The 14215-nt window shown below is 44.5% G+C and overlaps 1 protein-coding gene across 1 annotated transcript in view; it reads right to left on the bottom strand.

The window, feature by feature from the left end:
* LOC132206235 (uncharacterized) overlaps positions 1 to 10456 on the bottom strand; it is a 35041-nt gene extending 24585 nt beyond the window's left edge. The window contains exons 1-2 of the mRNA XM_059639611.1: positions 10271 to 10456; positions 6881 to 6998 (exon numbers count right to left, since the gene is read on the bottom strand). Coding sequence (XP_059495594.1) covers positions 6881 to 6998; positions 10271 to 10456 — 304 coding nt within the window. The remainder of the gene's footprint in view (positions 1 to 6880; positions 6999 to 10270) is intronic.
* Between the last annotated feature and the right edge of the window lie 3759 nt (positions 10457 to 14215).

Here is a 14215-nt window from a genome sequence, read left to right as displayed (position 1 = left end):
CTCTGGTCTAACACTCATCACTTACTGGTTTAGTAAGTGAAAGAAAAATAAAACTACATTCAGACAGCTCCTTACAGAATTCACAAGACGCTTCTGAAATTGGTCACTTCCGTTGGAAAAGCTTAATACGGTTCTATCAGCCCCCATGAGACAGTTGACTTGTTGGGGCAATGTTGGCTAGAACACTGGCTATTTCAAAAAACACAATCATTCTTGACTATCCCTCTGATCTTGAACATACAGCATAAAGTCCAGGCAGAACTGACAATAGTTTCCATTGGGTTTAACAAGCTGGTGATCTCGAAACGTATAAATATAGCTTTGTCATCATCATTGTTATTCAGTGCAAAATTACTAACACTCAAATTTACTTAGAGATGTTTCTCACAATGCAAATACATTGCCAAGTAATCACTGGTCCCTTGCTGTTGTTTAACAACTTTTTAAAAAAATTTATTAGCAACTCATAGAAGCCTGCACAGTATATACTGAAGTTCATGGCACTACTAGCTCTATTTCTACAATGCTATCACTCAAATCTTGCACCTCAGCTTGCCATTAAGCAGAAAACTCATACTCGGCATTGGATACAGGAGTAGAAAGTGCAAAAGCGACCAGTTTCAGTACTTTCTGAAGAAGGGTCCCAACCCAAAATGTCAACTTTTCTGCACCTCTGGTGTGGCCTGGTCTGCTGTGTTCCTCCAGCTCCACACTGTGTTATCCCAGTTTCAGTATTAGGCTGCCACTGCTCTCTGGCATTTGTCTGATAAGCTCCACCCATCATTGTTCTATTCTCTTCTCCTTTCAGACTATATCATGATTTGATTATAACCCAACAGTCATCCTACAGGTTGTCAATGTGTAATGCTGTAGAACAGCCTCCAAGTCAGATCATTTTTACAGTATTGTCAATTGAGAGCAGTGCAAGTTATTGTTCACACATGTTTGTGAAAAAAATGTTCACACATTCTTCTATCCCCTCATCTGGATGAGCACATGAATAGGAAGGGTTTGGATGGATATGGGCCAAATGTTGGTAAATGGGACTAGATTGGTTTGGGACATCTGGTTGACACAGATGAGTCGGACTGAAGGGCCAGTTTCCATATTGTATGATACTATTACTCTGTGATTCTGATAAGAAGTTTGTCCTCACTCCAAACCAGCTTTGTAGTACTCATTCAATTATGGACAGAAGTGACAGTCACTACATTAGTAGGTGCAAAGTGCTTTTGTATTAAATGTCAAAAAACACATTTAGAGTTCAGGAGTCTGTTTATTTTTGGCTGATGAAGTAAACTTGCTGTAAACTTTGAGGCTGATTGTCCACTTGTTAAACTGTAAGAACTTCATCCCATGTTTGAGGCAGCTATGGATAATATTACATTTACACCTCACCTGTAGCAGTCAGTCATGAGTTTGTGCTTGAGTCAGTTGAGTTTCTCATACACTGACTTCTCCTTTCCAAAGTTCACAGCGACATTGTCAGTTGCATAAGAAGAAGTATTGTAAATGCTGAGTCAATTCCTCTCGCAAATTTTGCAGAGATATGTCGCTATTCTCGCATTTACCTTCTCATTGCAACAACATCTCTGAACAGGGTGATCAGAAAATATCTCAGGATGTGGCAAGCAAACTTTAATTCAGTCTGTTGCAGGTGGCAACACGCCATAACCAGGAAGAATATATTTCCGTTGTCTCAGCTATCAGACCCAATTGAAAAATACTGTGCCCAATCCACCTCTTTCAGCAAATATTCTGATTATTTCAATGCCAAAACACTTGCTGCTATGCTGGTTGCTCTTGGCTCTTAATTAAAAACAATGACTTGTGGTGTTCTTCCCTCTCACTCTTCTGATTCCTGGTGTTTTGTGCCCCTGGGTGGCAGATCAGTGCATCTCTTCCCTTCTATATCACCAGCAGCTCCTCATCACAAATAATACATTTACTTGGAACTGTGTTAACTTGGTGAAGGCAGTTTTGATTGTAATTTCTTTGTACTATTCTTCATTAAAATGGCAGAAGTATGTTTGTTTCCCTGTGCCCGTGCCACCTCCTGCCGCCACTGATGCCAGCTCTGCCAGAACAGATCTCATCAAGGTCATTTATTACTTGGATTTTTTGAGCTGTTTTATTAGCAACCAAGGTTATTGGACCAGCTTTATTCCTATCCATTTGGAGCACCTTCTGCTAAATTACCTCAGTTGAAGTCTCTGAGTTTAGTCTCTCAGTGAAATAGTGGGAAGGTTGGTTTTTTTAAAGATTTAACATTATCAATCCAAGTTTATTGGGGCAGAAACAAAGGGAAGGAAATTTGAAACAGTGTTGCCTTTTACCTCATTCTTCCGCAGACTTTCTTTTGCAGCCAGGGACCAGCCCAGGAAGCCAAAGGGAGTTTTCCAAGTAATGGGTAAGAATTTTGCCACCAGGTTGCAGGCTGAAAATTCAGTTGCCCCTGACTGAACTGTCTGTTGGTTTAATAACTTTACCTCTTGTTTGGTGAGTTTAGACTGGCTCTTTCACTCTCCAACTGTCTTTTCTCCAGACTTTGTGACTGGAAGCTTGATGTTTGCTCAAACTCAACATCAGCCACCAGTGAGAAAAAAAGCAGATGGATAGCAAGCATCAATGTTCATGAGGGTACAAATGCACTCTGCACATGTGAGCATAACATAGACACCTAAACATTGAGACATTGCAATGTTAGGAACACCCACTATTCTATCAGGAAGAAAGTTCCTGAATTTGTACCTGGCAACAATAGCAATATAGTTCCATACAAAGACGGTATGTGGCTAGGAGGGGGACTTGTGGGTGGCCGCGTTCTCTCGCATTTTTTGTATCATAGCCAACTCACACCTCATAACATTGTAGTTTCCCCTATTAAGATTCAGGACCCTAGTCCCAGAATTAGCTACCTCACTGCCCATCTTGATGAAGGTATTATGATTGTTTATCATCAAGGAGTCTCTCACATTACCAATTACACATTTCTCGTTGCAATAATACCTGGTCTAAAATAGTATGTTCTCCAGTTGGTTCCAGTTTGTCAAGAAAACCATTCTGTATACATTCTAGGAATTCCTCTTCTGTGGTATTGTGACTAATTTGGCTCGCCCAATCTATACGGAGATTAACCTCACCTATAATTACCTTTGTTCCTTTACGATGTGATTGCCTTTTTAACACTAGTCCCAACAACATGACTACAGTTGGTTGTGTGTATTACATTACCACTAATTTTTTTTGTCGCTTAGTATTTCTCAATTCTGCCCACACAGATTCTACCTTGACTGAGCTAATATTTTTCCTCAGTGTCGTGTTTATATCCTCTTTAACCAAGACTGCATCACTGTCTTTTCCTTTTTGCCTCTTCTTCCTAAACATTGAATAATGTTGGATGTACAGTCCCCAGCCCTGATCACCCTGCAGCTAAATCTCTGTAATCCCAACCATACCATACCTGTTTTCATCTATTTGCACAATTAGTTTATTCACTTTATTTTGAAAGCTTTATGTGTTCAGGCACAAAACCTTAAGCCTTGTCTTTGTAATGTCCCATTCTCAATATTTTCACTACGGTCTGATTTTGATTGTTTTTGAATCTCGCCTTTGAATGTTCTGCCTATCACTTTTTAATTCCCTTTTCTGTCTTTTGCTTTTGTTCTTGGTTTCTCGTCATTTGGGTGCCTGCATCCATTTCCATTGCCCTACCAATTCAGTTTAAACCCTCCCCTACCCATTCTAACAAATATGGCCTGAGGACATCAGCTCCGGTCCTGCCCAGGTGTAACCCATCCAGTTTGCACTGGAACAAAAACATGAAAAGCTCAGCAGGCCTGGCAGCATCTGTGAAGGTAAAAAACAGAGTTAACCTTTCGGGTCCGGTGACCCTTCCTCAGTTTGCACTGGGACCACCTCCCCCAGAATTGGCTCCAATGCCACAGGAATCTGAAACCTTCCCTGTCACACCATCTGTTTAGCCATATGTTCATCTGCTATGTCTTTCTATCCCTGAAAGTTGCCACCCAGGTTGATCGTGCTGTTAAGAAGGCTTACAGTTTTTTAGGTTTTATTGGTAGAGGGATTGAGTTCCGGAGCTGTGATGTCATGCTGCAACTAGTGCGGCCTCACTTGGAATACTGCGTGCAGTTCTGGTCGCCCCATTACAGGAAGGATGTGGAAGCATTGGAAAAGGTGCAGAGGAGATTTACCAGAATGTTTCTCTCTCCCTTTACCAGAATGTTGCCTGGTCTGGAGCGCAGGCCCTATGAAGAAAGGCTGAGGGACTTAGGTCTGTTCTCATTGGAGAGAAGGAAGCTAAGAGGGGATTTAATAGAGACATACAAGATGATCAGAGGATTAGATAGGGTGGGCAGTGAGAATCTTTTTCCGAGGATGATGACTTCAAATTGAGGGGTGATAGATTTAAGAAAGAAGTCAGAGGCAGGTTCTTTGCTCAGAGAGTGGTAAGGGCGTGGAGCGCCCTGCCTGCCAATGTAGTGAACTCAGCCACATTAGGGGCATTTAAACAGTCCTTGGATAAGCATATGGATGATGATGGGGTAGTGTAGGGGGAGGGGCTTAGATTAGTTCACAGTTTGGCGCAACATCGCAGGCCAATGGGCCTGTTCTGCGCTGTATTGTTCTGTGTTCTATGTTCTATGTCTACTCTAACTAGCATGTGGCACCAACAGTAATCCAGAGCTAACTACTATTGAGGTTCTACTTGTCAGCTTGCTTCCTAACTGCCTATATTCTACTTTTAGGACTTCATCCATTTTTGTCACCCGTGTCGTAAGTACTAATGTGTACCGCAGCCGTTAGCTGTTCACTCTCCTCTCCAAGATTTGCTGCAGTAGCTCTGAGACACCCTTGAACCTAGCACCATAGCACCCTGCTCATTTGTAGCTGCAGTAAAGTCCATCTATTCCCTGTGCAATTGAATCCCCTATGACTGTTGCATTTCCACACTTTTTGCTCCTGCCCTGTACGCCATTCTCCTCATATCTCTAGGGGAATGGCCAGAGGATATTCCTGCATTGCCTGTCTAGTCCTCTTGGTCTGCCTAGTGGAATTATAGTTTTTGGCACAGTTTTGTATCAGGACTTTTCACGTTTGAAGTGAACGTGGGACCAGTGCACTACAGCGCAGATTGAAAACAATTTACAAAGTAGGAAATGAAATTTGCTGGACACTTTCAAACAGTGAGTGCTTGTAAGAGTGTTGGGGACAGCTTAAATTGAAGCATTCAAGCCTGCGCTATATTATTATTCCATTTGAAATAATGTGACGCATGTTTTGTGTCTCAGTGGTTAACACTGCTGTCTCATAGACCAAAGAAATTGGTTTGATTCCAGCCTTAGGTGACTACCTATGCAGTGTATACATGCACATTCTCCCTGTGGCCTGATGTATGAGGAGAGATTGACCAGGCTGGGGTTGTTTTCGTAGAGCCCAGATGAATGAGGGGGATTTCGTAAAAACTTATACATTTCTAACAGCACTGGACAGGGTAGATGTTCCCAATGGTGGGTGTGTCCAGAACCACAGGTATGAGGATTCAGGGCAGACTGTTCAGGATAGAGATGAGGAGACATTTCTTCATCCATAGGGTGGTGAGCCTGTGGAATTCATTACAACACAAAGTAGTTGATGCCAAAATATTGAATGTATTCAAGAGGTGAGTAGATATAACACTTGGGGTGAAGGAGATCAAAAGTTGCAGGGAGAAAGCAGGAGTAGGCTATTAAGTTGGACGGTCAGCCATGATTGTGAAGAATGGCAGAGCAGGATTGAAGGGCTGAATGGCCTCCTCCTGCTCCTATCTTCAATGTTTCTATGCTCCTGCTTTCTCCCAAGGTCCAAAAATGTGCAGGTTTGGGTGGATTGGCCATGCCAAATTTCCCACAGTGTGCAGGCTAGGTGGGTTAGCCATGGAAAATACAGGGCGATAGGATGGGATGCTGTTTGGAAGATCAGTGTGGATTTAATGAGCTAAATGAACTGTTTCTGCACTATAGGGATTCAGTGATTGATAATGGTCAGTGGGCATGGGAATGGCACCATAATGTGACAACCATTCAGACAGCTGAGGCAGATATGATAGGTCTAATAGCCCCCTTCTCCACTGTAGCAATGCCGTAATTAAGTGAAAGCAGAAATCTTGGAAAGTGAGGATAATTTCTGGTCAGGTTCAGCAGGACGTAGAGCTTGATCAACCACAGCTTATGTTTGATGCAGTGAGCAGAGGGTGAGGGGTTGTACTGGAGCATTACGAGAACAACTACTTCAGCATTTCAAAAGCTGTTGGGCTGAATATTCCCATTTTTCAGTGTGGGATGTGAATTTTGTGTGGTGTTGGTCTCCAGACTTACAGAGTATCCCCAAGCAATTCTCAGTTGCTCACCTTATTAACTATGGATCCAGATTACATGATACTCGCTTGCACAGTTAGTAGAGGTGAAGATCCTGGCAGATTCTGGTACCAACTGACAGCATCATTGTAGTGAAAACCCAGTTGAACACATCAGCAAACATCATCATTATCATTGGCTGTCCCTCGCAGATGAGGATAATTCTCTTCCACTCTCAGGATGAGTCTGTAGATGACTGCAGTCCAATACGGCTATCACAGGCTCAGTTACACTTAGGGCAGAGAATAGTCACAGAAAGGGGTGGGTGGGGCATTGGTGTGGCAGTGCGCTCCTTTCCCTCGTTTCGCCCAGCTTCTGCCTTTTCCTGATGGAAAGTCTCAAAGCGAATTTCCCAGACGATTCTCCTCTTCTGCTTTGAACGGTCTTGGGCCAGTGACTCCCAGGTTTCTGTGGGAATGCTGCCTCTCACCAGTGAGGCTTTGAGGGTACCCCTGATAAGCTACCTCTGAACTCTGTTCCATCAAACACTGAACGTCTGGAACTGCTGCGCAATTCTAAAGGCGGTGGCTGCGACAACAAAGTTGATGCCATGGTTTCGCAGCCTGGGCCTGAGAGGTCCTGCTGGATGGGATGGTGGAACAAAGAACAAAGAAAATTACAGCACAGGAACAGGCCCTTCGGCCCTCAAAGCCTGCACCAATTGAGATCCTCTGTCTAACCTGTCATCTATTTTCTAAGGGTCTGTGTCCATTTGCACCCCGCCCATCCATGTACCTGTCCAGATACATCTTAAAAGACGCTAACGTGTCTGCATCTACCACCTCCGTTGGCAATGTGTTCCAGGCACCTACCACCCTCTGCGTAAATAACTTTCCATGCATATCTCCCATAAACTTTCCTCCTCTCACTTTGAAATCATGATCCCTAGTAATTGAGTCCCCCACTCTGGAAAAAAAAACTTCTTGCTATCCACCCTGTCTACACCCCTCATGATTTTGTAGATCTCAATCAGGTCCCCTCTCAATCTCCGTCTTGCTGATGAAAATAATCCCACTCAACCTCTCTTCATAGCTAGCACCCTCCATACCAGGCAACATCCTGGTGAACCTCGTCTGCACCCTCTCCAAAGCGTAAACATCCTTTTGGTAATGTGACAACCAGAACTGTACACAGTACTCTAAGTGTGGCCGAACCAAAGTCTTATACAAGAGGAGGGTCAATCCCTTTCCTTAGGATTGACAAAGTACAGCATGGCACCAGATGCTGCCAACCTTTCCTGAAGCCAGTGCAAATTTTACAGTCCAGAGGAGCGGGCAGCAATAATGCAGGAAGGTGAATAACTTTTAGTAATGCACAAGGAGAGGTGCCACTTTCCCTCTCTGAAACTTCACACTCACACTGACTCTGTTACTGCACACAGGTTCCTGGTTTATCACTCTCAACATTGCTCACAGTATCTTTCCTCGAGGCTGTCTCCCACTCCATCCCCCAATCAACAAAGCCTTCCTTGTCGACTGTGCTACTCATGCACATGTGACATGTCACCACATCTGCTGTTCATGCTCGAATTAACAGTTCTTCCAGCCACTTTCATCTCACTGAAGCTTCCTGTTTCTCAGTGATAATAAAGTGTGAAGCTGGATGAACACAGCAGGCCAAGCAGCATCTCAGGAGCTGCTGCTTGGCCTGCTGTGTTCATCCAGCTTCACACTTTATTATCTTGGATTCTCCAGCATCTGCAGTGCCATTATCACTGTTTCTCAGTGAGCTTATTTGTGATCTGATGCACAAATCTCTCATTGCCAACGCTGTGAACGAACCCTTAACGTGCTCAAGCTTCTATCCCTACTGTGTAACTCCGTCTTCCCCTTGTCTTAAGCAGGTACCTGTGACACCCACAAGGCTCTCAACTGCAAGAGAACAGTGCCTCAAACTTGTCCGTAGCACCTTCTCCTCTGAGGAAGAAGCCACAGATCCTTCAGCAAGCCTTTCCTGCACCCTCCACCAGCTCCGATATTGACATCTCAGTGGGTACATTAGCAAGATCAGAGATGGGAGCACAGTCTGGTCCATCACTGACACATCCCTGCAGCCGGTAGAGGAAGAAATGCCCAAGGTCAGTGTCACTGAGGGGAATGTGTACTTAAGATTTGGGAGCAATCATCACAGACAAGTTGGACGTGACCAAATGTTGCCTTTTTATTAATGAATTTGGCTTCATTATGATATGGTGGTCTTAATGTGATGCAATATTCTATAGTGCCTTGTATCTGGGTCCAACCAACTGTTTTGGCGAAGCTCATGTACAATAGCAGTGGCGCAAGGGAAAGAGATGATGGTGTGGCCTTGTACAAATTGAACCAGTACCAGGCTAGATACATGTATGGGTTGTGATTTCACTCAGGTCTCCAGTAGGTTCTTGGAGGCATTAATTTGAATAAAAAATTAAGTTCTCCTGTTACACTGGGCCATCACCTCCCCTAAAACATTAAGCTGGGTTCAGGCTCACCAGACCAGCACATTATCCTTGCCTTCCCTTGGCACCAGTTAATTTTTTTTTCTCCCTGATCAACCTGTTCAGAGATGCTATTACACACTTCCGGAGCAGGTGGGACTTGACCCCAGATCTCTCAGCCTAGGAGGTAGGGATACTTCCACAAGATGCTCCCTTGGCGTGAGTGAAAGCCAATCTGCAACAGGGAAAGTGATGGCCTTGTGGTATTGTCACTGGTCTGTTAATCCGATGTATTGGGGACCCGGATTCGAATCATGCCAAGGCACATGGTGGAATTTGCATTCAATTAACAAAAACCTGGAATTAAGAACATAATGACCACTGTGAATCCATTGCTGATTGTCAGGAAAAACCCCTCTGGATCACTAATGCCCTTTAGGGAAGGAAACTGCAATCCTTACCTGGTCTGGCCTACATGTGACTCCAGACCCACAGCAACATGGTTGACTCTGAGCTGAATTAGGGATGGGCAATAAGTTCATCCCATCAATGAATTTAAAAAAAAGTAGCCTCAAATGCTACTGAATTAGCCATACCCACATATTTCAACAATGAACTCAATCGAAAAGAGCTCACCCTCACACACAAAGCACATCTGAAACATAAAAGGCATATTGCATATTTTGTACGCACCAACATCTGATCAACCACGTCACCCAACCAGACAGGTTTAAAACTACAAATCACCTCACTCTCTCTAGGCATCCTGATTTTTTCCCCTTGCACACAGTCAGTGACTGAGTTCTGAATGTTTCTTTCTTTGCACCAAGTCAATGCACAGACCCAGAGCCCACTGCCCACTCACCATGGGAGACTCTTCGGTTAAAAAGCACTTTGGGTTCATTGTCTACTCCTTTGCTTGGTGGCAGAATAGATCCAGTAAATGCAGGCCTGACCCATCAGAGCCTCCACTGCACAATAACTCCACAGAGATCAGTATCCTATCACCAAGGCACTCTTTATTTATGCATGAACAGTCCTCAAGTATAGTGCTGCCTCATACAGAGTCAAGCATCAGAGTGTCAATATCTCAGATGCTCTTGTTTATATCCATCAGCCAGGGCTCACTGATTGGATCTGATTAACAGCTCCAATCAGGGAACTCATTTTCCATAAGATCCACTTGGCTGACTTTGTTACAATCACAATAACCTTCCCCCTCTGAATCCGTGAACATAACTTTTACTCAGAAAGCCTCCAGGGACCTGGTAGTACCAGTTCAGGTTCCTTTGACTCATCTGATACAGGCAGCGTTAACACATGGGAGCTCACCTGATGGACCCGGAATGCCTCTGTAGAAATTTCACTCTCTTCTTCCGGCGTCAAAGGTGTGAGGCGGCTCCATCCGCCATGTCCATCCCTAATTCTGAGGACTTACCAATACCTGACGGACAGTGTGAACCCTTAAGTTCCGGCAGCATTTACAAATATTTTGACTGAAGGGCATAGTTTGTTCCCGCACCGTTTGCGAATTTGCAACTTTCATATGGTCCACTTGCTTGTTCGGGACCGTTGCACCTTCCAGAACTTTGTACACCACTGATCCTGACCTCACGTCAACCATGCCCCTTACCTATGAGGGATCATTCCATGGTTCTTACACTAAATCTCATCCCCTGTATCTAAGATTTCAAAGTGTTCCTTATTTTAAAATGTCACTGAGGGAAGTGGCATCCTGAGGTAGACCTTGCAAAACGTCCTCCAATGTCTGCTGAAAAATTGAACAGGCTGATGATATCCTAAATGACAGCCTTGCATATTGGAATAAGCTGTTATGGGCATTTATTGTAGTGCATTTCTGGGGATCCTGGGCTGAATGCAATTGCAAGTAGGTCCAGTTCATGTTCAGCTTCGTGAAGTACAGCTTCCCTGCATATAAATCCTGTATCCATGAGATTGGGTATTTATCCACCTGTCTGTTTAATTTTGTTTAAAATTCCCTCAAAGGCGAACCGACCAGTCAGCCTTCACAATCTGCCCATTCCACGCTTTTCTGATAAAGCGTCTAGGCCCGAAACGTCAGCTTTCCTGCTCCTAAGATGCTGCTTAGCCTGCTGTGTTCATCCAGCTCGACACCTTGTTATCTCTCATTCCCGATACTGGACTGGTTTGATGATTCCTTCACTTTCCAGTGCTCTGATATCTGCCACGACTTTTGCACACAAGGCAAATGACATTAGGGGCGGGCCCTTGCAAAATTAGGGGAATTGCTTCCTGGTCAACCCACAAGGGGGCCTTGGCTCCTCTGACAACCCCTAGACCTTCCTGGAAAACCTTCGGGTATCTAATTAGGTCTCACTCAGGTAGCCATTTTCTAATTGAAAAATGTTAAGTCAAACTCGGTGAATCTCTCACAACCAGTTTTGCTCCATCAAGCCTGGGCCTGAGCCTTTTACTACAATCATGGTAACTGAACAAGCTGCTTGTCATAACTGACTGTAACTGAAGTTGTCCCCTTAATCTGTAAAGGTTCCCCAGTATAGATTCTCAGCCGAGCTAAGGTCTTATGTAAAGTTAAGGGTTGGAGTCCAGAGTGAATTTTATTAAAAGCAGGTTCTGTGATCACTGATGCTGCTGCACCAGTATCTACCTCCCTTAGAACCGGATGACCATTTAACCAGAACATTTCTCTTGATTGATTCTGATTTAGATATTGCTAAGCAATGTAACTGCTCCAAACCAGATGTAGGTGCACTTTCGAGGGTTTGAACTCTCCTGGATACCATCCCATGAACTATTTTACTGAACTTTGACGTAGTAGGACATCTTTGTGGTCTCGAGTCTGCATACCAGCAGCAACTACAATGGCTTGGCAGCCCAGATTCTGAAGAAAATTTTCGCCATTTGGCTGAGGCTTGACTTTGTTTTGGGGTTTTGCTGCGAACTGACCGAGTGATCATTGGCTCAGCATATGCCCTGAGTGAGGCTGTGCAATTGTCTTCACTCAAGTAGTGTTTCCCAAGCTCATTCGGCCTGGTGAGGGTGACCCTGAGCTTCTGGGCCAATTGAATGGACACTGGCCCTGCACCATATGAAGTTGCATTGAGGCACCACAAAGATGGTGGAAGCCAGTACATTGGCAACTCTCAATGGGGAACTGGAAGAGGGAAAGGCGCGGGTTTTAAGAGGAATGGCAGGGGAGTAGAACAAAATGGATCACTTCTCAAAGATCTGGCAAACACAAACGGGCCAAATGCAAATTTGAAACTCTCTCCAAAGTGCTCACCTACCATTCAATCAAACATCTGGCCTGGTTCATTACCAAGTACCAGATCCAGTGTGGCCTCCCCTCTTGTTGGCCCTTTGACGTACTGAGTCAGGAAACCCTCCTGCACACATTGGACAAAAACTGATCCATCCGACGTACTAGAGTTATAGCATTTCCAGTCAATGTTAGGGAAGTTAAGTCTCCCATAATGACCACTCTGCTCTTTTCACTCCTGCCCAGAATAGTTTTGCCAATCCTCTCCTCCACATCCCTGGAACTTTGCGGGGGCCTATAAAAAACTCCCAGCAGTGTTACGCCTCCTCTCCTGTTTCTGACCTCAACCCATACCACCTCAGTAGACGAGTCCTCATCAAAAGTTCTTTCAGCCCCCGTTATACTGTCCTTGACTAACAAAGCCACACCTCCCCCTCTTTTACCACCTTCCCTGACCTTAATGAAAGATCTAAACCCTGGAACCTGCAACATCCATTCCTGCCCCTGCTCGATCCATGTCTCCGAAATGGCCACAACATTGAAGTCCCAGGTACCTATCCAAGCTGCAAGCTCACCTACAGAACAAAATGGATCACTTCTCAAAGATCTGGTAAACACAAACGGGTCAAAAGCAACAGAAAAAAAAGCAGCTGGAAAAGCTCAGTGGGTACGGTGGGGTGGCACGGTGGCTCAGTGGTTAGCACTGCAGCCTCATAGGGTGGATAGGGAGAGCCTGTTTCCTCGGATGGTGGTGGCTAGCATGAGGGGACATAGGTTTAAATTGAGGGGTGATAGATATAGGACAGATGTCAGAGGTACTTTCTTTACTCAGAGAGTAGTAAGGGCGTGGAATGCCCTGCCTGCAACAGTAGTAGACTCAACAACTTTGAGGGCATTTAAATAGTTGTTGGATACACACATGGATGATAAAGGAATAGTGTAGGTTAGATTGGCTTCAGATTGGTTTTACAGGTCGGCCCAACATCAAGGGCCGAAGGGCCTGCACTGTGCTGTAATATTCTATATTCTATGTTCTATAGCGCCAGGGACCTGGGTTTGATTCCAGCCTTGGGCAACTGTCTGTGTGGAATTTGCACATTCTCCCCGTGTCTTTATGGGTTTCCTCCGGGTGGTCCGGTTTCCTCCCACACTCCAAAGATGTGCAGGTTAGGGGGGACTGGCCATGCTAAATTGCGAGTAGTGGTCAGGGGTGTGTGGATTTTTGGGGAATGGGCCTGGATGGGATGCTGCAAGGGCCAGTGTGGATTTGTTGGGCCAAAGGTCCTGTTTCCACACTGTAGGGGTTCTATGAGAGGCCTGGCAACATCTGTGAAGAGAAGATCAGAGTTAACGTTTTGGGCCCAGTGACCCTTCCTCAGAACCATTCTGTTTTGGTTCCTGAGTTATGGCATCCGCAGTTCTTTTGGCCAAACACACCTCACTTATATTTATATTTTTAAAATTACTTACTTGAGAAGTTACCCTGGTATAAATGTAGCTCCTCAGCATTATGTGTGCCCACGTCAGAAACGGAATGAACTGTAAATTTAATCAATGGATTATGAGTACATTATGGAGGTTTTGGTGTGTGGTTGGAGTTGAACACATCTAAGCAAGCGAAGACTATCCCATCACGCTACTGACTATTGTTCATAGCAGACAGAAATTGGAACACCAGGAGGCATTTAGCAGGATGGCACAGTGGCTCAGTGGTTAGCACCTGAGATGTTTTTTTCTCTGCTCAAACTACAAGCAAGGCCTGTTAAATATTTTTCAAGTAACACTTCATTCTTCGATTGCATAACATTGCAGAGTGAACCATGTGGTCTATCAAGGTTGCCCTGTTAGCAAGTAGGACCATGCTGATCTTCAACAGCAACACCCCCTTCCTACCTGCTCCCCATACCCTTACTTTTTCCAGGCACCTAGAATGAGTCCATCCTAGTCTAAAATCTCTTCAGGTAGTAAGCATGCATGACTCTCTGGGATAGAGAATTCCAAAGGTGTACACTTACTTGAATAGCTTATTTATTTTCTCATGCAATAGACTAGGCCTATATTACAAGGCTGCACTTGCGGGCTTTATAGATCCAGAAGTGGATTGTTTTACCATCTACCCTT

The sequence above is a fragment of the Stegostoma tigrinum genome, chromosome 34, assembly GCF_030684315.1.
Source record: "Stegostoma tigrinum isolate sSteTig4 chromosome 34, sSteTig4.hap1, whole genome shotgun sequence".
NCBI classification, from domain to species: Eukaryota; Metazoa; Chordata; class Chondrichthyes; order Orectolobiformes; family Stegostomatidae; genus Stegostoma; species Stegostoma tigrinum.
The sequence above is the reverse complement of the archived record's forward strand: the minus strand, read 5'-3'. Positions and strand labels throughout refer to the sequence as shown.